The 13029-nt window shown below is 34.9% G+C and overlaps 1 protein-coding gene across 1 annotated transcript; it reads left to right on the forward strand.

Moving 5' to 3' along the window:
* Positions 1 to 2732: 2732 nt before the first annotated feature.
* On the forward strand, positions 2733 to 10599 carry Thor (thor). Its single transcript, XM_053754687.2, has 2 exons — positions 2733 to 3445; positions 8382 to 10599. The coding sequence occupies exons 1-2, from the start codon at positions 3304 to 3306 to the stop codon at positions 8582 to 8584; spliced, it is 345 nt and encodes a 114-aa protein (XP_053610662.1). The 5' UTR covers positions 2733 to 3303; the 3' UTR covers positions 8585 to 10599.
* The last annotated feature ends 2430 nt before the right edge of the window (positions 10600 to 13029 follow it).

Consider the following 13029-nt stretch of genomic DNA (forward strand, 5'->3'; position numbering starts at 1 on the left):
AATAGAAAATGAAATCAAATCATTTCACCAAATGAAAATTTCCATGACAAACTCGAAAAACCAAATTACGTTGATTTTATTGGATTCCGCGGTGGCTGATTGAGATGGACGGAATTTAATAAGATTGCGATGAGGCGAGGGGATTCTGATAATTGTAAAGCTCATCAGCTTTTTAGGCAAAGATGACAACAAAAAACTCTTTTCCAAATTGATGTGTTAAAAGAAAGATTTTCATTAATTTTTTATTTGCAAAAATGTGATTCTCATTGGTTGTTAGCACTACAATGAATAAAAAAACGTAATAATTAATCAAAAAAATCATCCAAATCATAATATTTAGAGAAGTAAAAATAATAATTAACTTTTAACCTTAGAAAAAAATGAATGACGCACCAGGGATCTCTATGTGTAAATGTTTATTCATTTATTAATATTATATTTTATTATTTCCCGCTTCTCGCTTATAACTTATGCGCAATACGCCGCGCAATATGTAATATACAGAAGTGTCATGCTGTTATATTAAAATATCGACGTTCGTTAAAATAAAATGAAAATATGATATGTAATACTAGCGGCCAACCGGTAAAACCATAATAATTTACTTTCCCCAGGAACCACACTATGTATTAAAAAAACCCGCATCAAAATTAGTTGCGTACTTTTAAAGATATAATATACATAGGGAAAGACAGCGGGAAGTGACTTTGTTTTATACTATGTAGTGATTTTTTGAACTTCTTCTTTCGGAAGCTGCCATCAAGTCAGCCCGAGTACAGGTGTTTAGACACTCGGGACAGGCGAGGATATGAGTTATCGATTGTGGGGAGAAACCACATACGCACATGTTCTGAGACTGGTCAAGTAATAATTAGTCAAGCATACCCCACCTTACCAGATTGTCTTTGCACCGGCCCACTTGAGTGCGCAATCTGAATTTTTTGAACTACTTAGCCTGGTAAGATGTTCCGTCACTGGGCCAATCTGAGAAGCCAACGCTGTCTACCCTCTGTTCTTTCACAATATTGTCTATAAGTGGATTTCATCTTTTTGTATGGAGCTTAGATTGAATCCAGGGCAGCATATTATTTTTTTTCATTTTTACAATCGGCCGCGTAGCTGACGTCAACCCCTTCATGAGCCTTGAAAGCTATCGTTATCTATCAGATGCCAAAGCTTGTGTCCCTGCGCCGCATCGTATTCGTTTTAGAATACGCGATAAAAGAATAATTAAAATTTTACTTAGATTCCTTTTAAAAACTGAATATCGCGCGAGCGAAGCAGCGGACGAATGCTAGTTCTACTATACAAGTACAAATTGTTATTGTCGCAAGTTTGATATTTTATCATTAATTGCGCAGCGGTCACACTAACTATTGTAGTTAAATTAGATAGGTAATGGGCTCCTTTACTAATCGAGTTCGTTTTGTTTACCCGATTAATTTTACCGATTGAATAGTGCGTGGGTGTATTTTGTCACATATTTTATCAATTGTCGGATGTAAATAAGATAGTAAAGATGTAAATGAGGGAGTAACAAATATACACACACAGATCTTCATATACTTTCGCATTAGCAATGTTAGTAGGATTTACTTTGAAGCTTCTCTATTATAAACATATGTTTTTTTGTGTATTCTTTTTGGTTAAGTAAAATAAATGTCAACTACTTAAATAGCTATATTCTTTTATAGTCTGTAAATAAGTCTTATAGGTCACTCTTATATCTCTGTAATCCAGTAATCATGATTGAGTAATACAATCAATTCTCATTATCTTCATGTAAATAACAATAAATTAATCATGTTAAGATAGTTTAGTATAATCATTCCATTTAGTATAATCATACCTACACAAGTTTAGTCTAATATAAAAGGTACTTGATGACTCTACTTTAGTAGAGTCATCAAGTACCTTTGCATATCAGTCTGTCTGTCTGTAAGAGCGTGATTATGATAACGCTATCATAAGAATTTTGACTAAAAACAGCTTGATTTTAGTTGTACGTTATCAATTTGATAACCTTATGATATGATAATATGGGGACACTCTGGTACAGAATATTGCCTTTTTATCTAAGACTGGTCATAAAAAAACTATATATTTTTATTTATATACTTATACATCATTATAATATCTTTATATAATCGTCTGAAAATTCTACTGAAGCTATATATGTATATATATATGTGTATAACTCTGTGATTTTACCCATTCACAAAAAGAGAAAAGTTCTTAAATATAAAAAAAAATCTGTAGATTTTTTTCACGAGAAATCGTATTCATGATCACGTGAATAGAATCGTGGTTGATCTCTTGACTGTTTTTACCAAAGCTGCCAAAACACTTATTTTGCTCACTAGGCAGTTTTTTTTGCATGGATGTTTGTTACTGGACGGATTTCGATAAAAATTTACACAAATCGAGTAGTGCTCTAACTCAAACATAGTAGGATACTTTCCCATAGATACGGAGCCACGTGTCCCAGCTGTGTCAGTTGCAAATAAAATACGTATTTTTGAGGTTCTGGCCTCCCTGGTTCTTCCAACATTAATAGTTAATTTTGCAAAATTCCGATCGTAATTCGGCCGCCACATCGGCCATGCTGTTTTAAACTTGCAAAAACTACGCATATAGACTGTGTGCCCATGTGTGTATATTTGTGTAGGCATGTGTTACATAGTCGTGTGTGTTGTCAAAGACTATAAAAAGCGTATGAGAAAATATCCTGTGAGCAATCTCGAAGTAACCACCGCTAAAGTCCGTCAGGGAGACACATCTGTCATATCAGTACATACTTATTTCAAAGTAAAAGTAGTGTTATGCAAAAGTAAAGTCTAAGTTATAAATAGGTACATTAAATGCAAAAATTACTTTTGCATTAATAATTTTTGCATTTTTCATGAATTCGCAATCAATATTTCTGATGCTGACGTGTCCAAACAGTTGTAAATATTTATAAGTTTGCGTTCTGATTAAGTAATAATGAGCGTTTGGTATTCATAGACACGTTACGCACATACGCATGCGTCCATTTTGTACAAAAGCGTCGCTATGTTACTTAGGCATATACGGCGTATTGATAAGTGACATCTGTTCTCTTAGTCTTTGATTGTTTTGATGTGGCGCGTTCATGTGTGACGTTCGTACGCCCTTTCTCGCGCTAGTGTGAGTGGGCAGCAGGCGTTCGTATTTATTTTAGACACCGGCTGAAGCCGGTTCAGTCTTTCTTGTCTTCCCGCTTGGTTACCAGTGAGAGTGTTTGTGATTTTGGACTTTTAGTTTTTGTAAATAGAGTTGAAAATGTCCGCGTCACCGATAGCGAGACAGTCGACCCACAGCCAGGCGATTCCATCCAGGAGGGTTCTCATCACAGACCCAACTCAGATGCCAGATGTGTATTCAAGTACCCCAGGAGGCACATTGTACTCGACCACGCCTGGAGGTGAGTCCTTGGAATTCACGAGTCACGTTTTTTAAATTGCGACGCAGAACGCAGTTGCTATGGCACATATAGGTGTTGATAAACTGGCGGTCACATGTGATGTGTGTGAGATAATATTTATCGTGTCCACGTGGGCACGCGCAGCAGAGACATTATTTACTTATTTGTCCTTATAATTTAGCTTCTAAAATTGCAGGACTAGCTAGTTTAATCAGCAAAAGACAGTTATAATATTATTTTCGCTAGCCTAGTAAGGATTGTATTGTTTGACATGAGGGATGCATAGTGACATAAACATGAAATTATGTAAAAGGTCAGTTTTTAACATAATATCACAACATACACGGAGAGTGATAGACAAATTAGGCAGTATCTAAAATGATTGATATGACACTTCTATTGATAAGTTGCTCTACTTATTTTGCGTGTCGAAAACAAACTCATTCATTACCCAATGTCAACAAAAATGTAAACAGTAAACGTGGACTAGTTGGCATGTGTGTTCACTTCCTATAACTAATTACGTTTATTTACACATAGAAAAAAAAACATTATTTTCAAGTTTTTTTTTTTCATTTATTATGGCACAAACAGTCATAGATACAAATAGTATTACAAAAACAGTGAACCATATAATAGACCAAACAGTGCCGATTATGTATATGGTGTAGTAATTTATAAATGCATGCGTGTTAACAATAAATGTGATCTAAATTATCACATTCTAATAATAATTTATTGAGTGTTATTGTAAAGGGGAACTAATTCTCCTTTACTTAGAGAAAAAAAAACCTCGCTCCTTTTTCTTATCGAGTGTGTTATAGCTTACAGTGGAGTAAGATTTTTCTAATCTGTCATGGCTTTTACGAACTCGGCCATTAATTTCACTCACTTTATTGCAGTACATACCTTGATAACGACAACATAAAGGGCTTGCTAACGTCTTTGTTCAGTATAAATGAGTCACAAAACTCATTTGTAGGTTTGACAAAGTAACAAAGTGGACATCTGCAAGCTTTGGGTATATTTAACCGCAGTTTAGTGACCTTTTGCTCAGTTTAGGAGCAATGCGGTCGGGGCCTTGGATCCCGCTCAATTAGATTAGTGATGCCTGCTTTGACCTGCTTCTTTTTTTACAATGTCATTTAAAAAGATACCTATATCGTTGTCAGAGAGTTCATATTGTACTCCATAAGTGACAAAAAATTGTGTCCGTGCAGTAAACCGTTCAGGAGTTCTATCGTTGGGAGCTGAATATGATCCACCATGAGTGCTTATAACAATAATGCATTACCATTGGAAATAATTTGTAAAAGTATATCGTCATGATATTAACCGCTGATTCCCTAGTCGGGAGTCGATTCTGAGCACACTATCACGCAAATCAAATGTCATTAAAATTAAACGAGTATATGGATACAAAATTTCAGTAATCGTATGAAGCAATCGTATGAAGATTACCTATCTGGTTCAAAATCCAGTTGCTAGATTCATTGCAACATAGATAAAAGCTGAATAATATATATAAGCAGCTAAATAAGCATTTAAAAACTAAATGGGTACATCATGTCTGTCGTAAGTAGGTACCTATAAGAATAAGACACGTGTTGCATCGCCGAAAAATATAACTGGGTCAAAACGATTTAAAAAATCAAGGTCATGTCAAAACGTATTAACCTACTCGACTTCCTGTACGTAGGTACTTTTTAAAATGATAAACAAATCAAATTAAAAAAAAAAAAAGAAAACATGTTGATAATAAAAAAAAAATGACCTACTGACTACTTTAGCGGAAAAGTAATTAATTGTGCCAAGTATAACAAAACAAAATAACAAATTATTTTTTTTGTACAAAATACATAAAAAATAAATTCAGTAAACTTACTACGCAATACTGTGGTACACACTTATGATGTACTAACATAAACATTATGGCCATACCATAGATAAAATTTAAAAAAAGACTAAAAAAATGAAGGTCGTGAATATAAATGGCCTTTTTGTGTAGAGCAATGTTAAAAGTAGGCCGTCTCTTCGTTACAATAAGGAAACACTGTTCACATACACTTTAGTTAATAATAAACTAGGCGTCAACACGTGGTAAGAAGAAGATTAGGTACATAGATACATACAAATAGCTCAAGGGTACGTGTTCATGTAAGTATTTTCAATGTGAGCTAAATATGATGTAGAAACACATGATATCCATATTACCTTTATCTTTCAAACCGTTAAGTACACGGCGAAAATCGCGATACACATCTAAATCGATTTATTTATTGATATCGCAATAATGAATTATTGAGCCGGCTTTATGTCTATGATTTGGGTCCATTAATGATATTTGTTTACAACAATTTTATAGCTCATATTTGACTGCACAAATTGGCAATGAAATAAATTTACTAATAATAAACAAAATAAGAATCCTACGTGTACATAATTCGATAATATTAACATTTGAATTCTGACATTTCGATTGCACGTCGTTTATAATCTGTATTTATTGCGATAAGTGGTACTTCATTTCGAGTAAACATTGGTTGGTAAGATTACGTAATGTCGCGTGGCCATAGCATGCCAGCTTGCCATAGAATGTTAAACAATAATACAATACCACAGATAGTTAATACCTACTTAAAGCAAGACGATTACGTCATCTTGGAGCTAATAAAATAGATAGTTGAACTTGAAGATGTAAACAAATCAATAAATAATAATGTATTTTTTATTTGCAATTTAAGTAAAATATAATTATAGTTACCTAGTATTGATACTATTAATTGCTGACAACATGATTTTTCAAAATACAAAAAGAAAACTGTCCACAACTAAAAGCTACTTTTGTATTCATAACCTAATTAGAGGATGTCGACTCTTGATCGAGTTTTTCGACGCCAGTGATATCAGTAGTTATTTGTTATAGTCAGCATAAGAAGTTTTCAATAAATAAACAATTTAAGCCTCTTCCAATTAATACATTCTACGAGTACTTATATGCTGACTTACCACATACTATTTATTATTTGATATTTCGGTGAAGAAACGTCGTGAGGAAACCTGCACTCTGGTTGATTATCAACTTAGGCAAAACACTCCAAGATATAGCCGGTAGAAAGTTGCTCGGTGTCTTTGACAATGTATCAAAAAAGTTCCGGTAATGAGAAACATCGTGAGGAAACCTGCACACTGGTTCACAATTCACTATTAGCCACTAGATGTCGTTAGGTTAGGTAAAATCATGTCAGATGCCTTAAACAACTTGAATAAAATCTCACACCAGCATTAGTAATAAAACCTAGTATGTTTATAAGAAAGACTCAAATTAACCCGAACCTAAACACGATTGGAATGTATTGTTGTGTTATCGAGTTCCCATGCCCATTTGCCGACTTCGATCAGCTTCCAATTTACATATGCATGGAAAATTTCAGATCAATCTGAAACGGTAAAGTGGATAGAGAGACAACGTTACGGATAAAAAATAAGCTTTCTATTTCCTCCTACTATCCTTTGTTTGTGAGAATGTATGTTTGTTACTCTTAAATGTGAAATCTACTGGACGGATTGTTGTAAAATTTAGTAGACGGGTATAGAATAGGTATATATGGAACATATTTTATAACCTGGAATAATACATAGGGTACTTTTTATCCCGAAATTCCTACGGGAGCGAAGCCAAGTGGCGCAGCTAGTAGATATTAATTAAAAACGAAACTTAAAAATATGTTGTTTTAAGTAATGTAATAGGCAATGTACAAAAAAAACGGGATGCACTCCGGGAGCGCAGGCAGAAGTGAAAACTTGAATATAAACGTTGTGCATTTTTGACGTCTTACGAGTGTCCTGACGCGAGTTTAACATTTTTCACGCATCACAAAAAGTGCACAACGCTGCTAAAGAAGTTTTCACTTCAAAAAATAGATATCTCTGGTACTGAATAAAAAAAATTAGTTTCTTTTGGCATTTTTTCTCAGCAAAGTTGATCTAAATCGAGACTACCGCAGGTAGTGTTAGCTTTTATAAATATATATTAGATTATTTTTTTTAGGTTTTCACACACAATTTCCATTTTAACTTTATCATATATATTTATAACTTTACAATGCCTAAATAAGTCCGCATCATTAAGTTTGTATTTATTTTTAATTAAATTTGTACTGTATTGTATGTTCTTTTGTATCAAAATAGAGCCCAAATTTTCTTCTCCCTTTGGAGGAGAGTCCTACCTTTTGTAAAGAGAATTTATTACTAAAGTTTCCTGCAATACAAAGATAAAATGATGCTTAGAGATTCTTAAAAAAGTATTTAAAAATTATTATTTAAATTGGTAAAGTTGGTAGATAAAATTCCCGACTTTAACTCAGTAAAGAATTTGAAGAATTTCAATTTTAAGTTCGTTGTACATATTTGTAGTTAGATCTATTTTAAATTACTAATTGTAAGCAAGCACGCTTTCATCACAACTTTGTTTTGAGTATTTGTCAATTTGAAGTTTAGCTCGACCTTCAAATTATCAGTAATTCATGTGTAAAAAAAATACATAGGTAATTTAATTTTCAGCCCTTTAGCTTCTAATTTATCGCCACAGATTACTTCTTTTTAGCATGTTGACTCGGCTAAGTTTGTATCAATAAGTACTACGCCTTTGTTATGGCATTATCTGTAGCGTCACACAGGTCTTTTAACACGTGTATGGAAAATCATATTTTTCTGATTGCCCTGGCTCTTGGGTGTTTATCTATATAATGTATAGACTATAAAATGTAATATATAGTATCGCTGAGTTAGTATCCCTTAATATAAATCTCGAACTTACTTATTTATATATTCAAGTTTGCCATGGTTTGGACAGGCACCACATTGGTGGAAGCCTTACCTATCTTTGCCATACCAACTTTATTCGTATTAAAATAAAATCTTTCTTCTATTCCAGGCACCAGGATAGTGTACGAGAGGTCCTTCATGATGTCTCTCAGGCAGTCGCCGATCTCCCAAACCCCACCGAAGTGCAGCCTCCCTGCGGCCCTTCTCAAAAACCCCAGTTCTGTGTCGGCATCACAGATCACTGTGCAGAAAACTAGGTCGAATTCTATCTCCTTCGACGAGTCGCAGGAAACCTTTAGTATGGATCTCTAAATTAGGTTAAGTTAGCGGAACTGATGTTGGAAGAGAATCAATGATAGATGCGCAGCCACGTTGCTCTGGGAGCGAAAAAAAATATAGAATGTACAATTCACAGACTTGGAACCGGGGGGCTACGATGAAACATAAAACACGTAATACATTACGTCCACACGTTCTCTCTTTTTTACACGATCCGTACACGATATGGAAAAAAGAGACAGCATGAAAACGTTAGTAACGTGTTACGTGTATGTATTTTTCGTGTTCGCTTTCTGGCGTATCTATGGCTTGCTTGCGCAGGTAGTGGGCCTTAGATCCCTTTGCCTTTCCACATGGATAAACGAAACAAAAAAAAGGTCTATGACGATAGGCCGTGCAGGTAAACCGGACACGGCAGACGTCCCTAATCACGTGGTGCGCATTATACCAAGGTGTTACTCCAGTGGAGATTGAAGTCTGTCATGGGTAACGAGAATTCATTTATGGGAGAGATGGGTTAGCCATTTGTCACAATTTCTGAATTCCACTTTCCACATAAACGTTGCCTTCGAGTTTCGCGAGTTGTCTCTGTCTACCCCGTACGGGAAGTAGACGTGATATAGGACGTGTAACACGTTGGCCCATGTTGAACAGTGATTTGTATTTCTTAATTAAAATAACATTTTAACAATAATTAAAGTAACTATGGGACGATGTTGCGTGTAATGCGGCTTATGCTTATATACCCTTTTCGCACTCAAAACATTTTGGTAGCTAGCGAAAGGGACAACAATAATCTCGCAACAGTACGGTTCCAACATCAGTTTTGCACTTTTCACTTAAGAAAGCCAAGTCACATAAGTTTATTTAGTGAAGACTGTTGTATTACGCTCTTGGCTGAATCTAGATTTAAGATGTATGAACTTGCGTTTTGAACGCTTAACCGCACCTCACCAAATAAAGTAAAAAAAATACCAAGATATTTAAAAAAATACACATTAAGCCTTTAGCTCTTGAACGCGTTGATACGAATTTTCGTACTTTTTGACACTTGGATATCTCTAAAGCATATATTTTTATTTAAAGACTAGCTCAATCTACCTACTCGTACAAGAGTACATTGATTGACTTTTGATAAAAAACTATTGGCTTTTAAAGTGGCATTGGGGATAGATATAAGGAGGTCAAATAGTCGTAGAAACGTCTACGTGAGTAAAGGCTGAATTTAGTGGCGTAATTTGTCTTGGAGCCCACCTCAAATTCATCTGATAGGGCCCTTCCACAAACAGGGTCAGATTAAAAAAAATAAACACATCGGCAATGCGCATCTAGGTGCATTTTGTCATCATGCCACCATGCCACCGAATTGTTACGTCACTGGTTGAATTTCTAATGGAATGGATGTGTTGTGAATAAAAAATAATTGACAGGTTGCGGTAATTGTAAATATACCTATCATAGTGTTGTTTGAATTTGATGCACACCTTTAGTGCCTAGTATTCATTATTGTATTTTTAAAGCAAGTGCCATTACGTAGAAGTTAATTTAATTTTATAATTTCCTTCTCCATGGTATTGCTGAGATAATTTCCATAATCTCAAATATTTTGAATACCTACGACTGATATGCGGATATTTGAGGATAAGTTTAATTATAAATATACTTAAACTTCATTGGTCACATATTGTTGTATGACAACATTGTTATATTATGATCTTTTGAGACTTTTTTCGAAAGTTAACTTTAAAAACGGTTTCTTAAAATTTTTAAAATAGATTTGTATAATCTAGATTTTACTTGAATTTATCAAATGTTAACAAAAATATGTTTGTAATTAAGTGATGTTGGATAATGACGTGTTGACATCTTGAAATTGTAGGTACCAATGTTGAATTGTTCCAAAGCATTTAACTATTACATAAAGTACATATAGTTGATGAACTCTCTTATAAGTTTATATCTTTAAGCCATTTGTCGGTGTAAGCATCTAGTGCATTGTTGATATTACAACTTGCGACTGCCAATATGTGAATAAATTATAAAATTTACTTTTGTCTTCTTATGACCTACGAACCTAACGAGTTGCAGAATTATGTAGAGCGTAAGATATACATACAGTGTAAAAATACAAGTGTTTTTTTATATTCTTTCATTGAGTGTTATTTACTAACGAATATAATACTCGATTTTATGCAAGTCATCTAAGGGCTGACATATGACTTCTAGGAATAAATATTACCTAATTAAGCGATTGTAGACGCAACGATGATCAACTTAATAGTCTCCTCGCGTTGTTTTCCTTTACCGTAAGCAAGGGATGGTTAATAAAAACTACTACAGATTAGTTACATTGGTATACAAACTTAGTAATTTTGAGAAAAATCCTCTCTGCATAGAGAGTGTATCTCTAGCTGGTTGATTTAAGAAGTAAAAATAAAAACATACAGGAATTGATTTCTTATAGACTCTTATGAATGTAATTTACATTGCAAAATCTTCAACATGTACGGGTTCATTGAACTCTGCGTGTTGTTTTGCATTCTATCACGTCAAAAATCACATAATCTAAATTCAACCCTGATACCTGAGAACAGAGAACAATATTGCGTGCTCTGTGGAAGAGATTGCGACGCCCTATTATTCACCCTCGCCCTTCGACGTTTTAATCTGTCTGGAACTAATCGTGTTTGATATTTCTGATGATTTCGTGTATGACGTTAATAGAACAAGAATGTGAAGTGGAGACGAAAAAGTAGGAAAGTGGACCCTGGGCTCCAACGCTCGACAGCTGACAACCCGGAATACGCTCAGATGAAGAGAGAGGACAAGAATCCTATGGTTTACTGGTGTGATATTGGAGAACAATCCTGCTTCCCGAAGCACACGGATCACGGAGCCAGTGCCCAGGGCCGGCATCATCAGGGGTCCTCGAGGGAGTAATAAAAAATATTTCTGCTGTAGGTAAATGTCGTGTAAGTAGGTACAATTTGTTGGAGGGTTTGCGCATTTAACCAGGCCTAGCATGCGAAGCGGGGGTGGTGTAATGGTCGAGAAGCCCGCCTGTGGATCAAAATGTCCCAGGTTCGTATCCTCTATATCTATATCTCATCAGCACTTGATCATAATCTAAAATATGTTTCAGTATACCTTTTGACCATGTACTTTATTGTGTACTTACATTGTTATATTACTGATAAAAAATTATACATAAATTTATATTTAAAAAATGGTAAGCCCTTCTGGCATAATAGGGACCAACACTGCTGTTTGAATGAGTTTCTTTCGGTATTTCTTCTCAGCAGTGGTCGTTCCGAAATGCTAGTAGTTTGTAGCTTTGGTAAACATCATTTAATTTAGAATATGACGTGAAAAAGTGCCTATGAAGGCCTAATTTCTGAATAAATGATTTGATTTTGATTTCTTACATCCTTACTATCCATACCTATACTGAAATTATAAAGAGATAAGATTTGTATTCTTTTTGTAATGAATAAATTCGGCTTGGACCAATTGTGATGTAATTTTTTTAAAGAACGGTGCGAAGCCAGGTCAAGTTTATTTATAAAAACGAGATAAAATTTGTCAAAATATTCATCAATAATATAGCTAACTTGTAACCATCTAATTAGCAAATAGTCTCGCGGCCCTCATCAGGCAAGCAAATATCAGCTTAAAACGTGACATGTTGTATAGGGCTTCTACTAAGTACATTATACCGGCCTCGCTACCCACGGTCAATCTTTGAATCCACGGGGCTTGTACATGATCTTCGTGGATGAAAGAGTGAACAAATCAGGCTCTCTCTCTTATCTGAGGGATGTCCTGGTTCCTTGCTAAGGAATGCCAGTCCTTTCTTCTCAAGTTCTTACGGATTTCGTCATCATTAGTTATCAGACTATTAGCATTCAAATTCTCCTTGGCGACATCAAGCCAGAGTTATTGTATTTTTCCTTCTGCTAGAATTAAGTGGAAGCAATCAGGTAAACAATACAGACAGTGAAGACCCGCGCGCTGCGCCCTTCTAAATATATGGAGAAGGCAACATTGTTATGAATGTATAACAATACATAGCAATACACAACAGTGTATATCCGTGGTTGTGAATGAATGTGTAAACCATAGACTTTTAGTTTAGTTTTAAAACCATAGACCATCAGAAAGGAAAAATAACAATGAGTAGAACCTACGTGGATCGAAACTTGCTCGAACACGGCCTCACTTCATTATTTACGAAGCTGGCACGTCGGGGAAATTGCTACTTATGAGCTTAGTTTTCAGTTTCAAGGTCTTTGTTACAGGTGTAACATGTTGCTTGCTGCTAATTCACGACGCATAAGAACGAATACCTAAACGACGCGTGTCAACGTGTCACTGAATTCTATGATAACGAGTCTGCCTGGTAATATAGTATATAATAGTTTTAAAGCTACTCAAATGAGTAGCTTTAAATCTCAGGTCAAGACATAATATTTATCTCT

This window comes from Plodia interpunctella, chromosome 14 (assembly GCF_027563975.2).
Source record: "Plodia interpunctella isolate USDA-ARS_2022_Savannah chromosome 14, ilPloInte3.2, whole genome shotgun sequence".
In the NCBI taxonomy this organism is placed as follows: Eukaryota; Metazoa; Arthropoda; class Insecta; order Lepidoptera; family Pyralidae; genus Plodia; species Plodia interpunctella.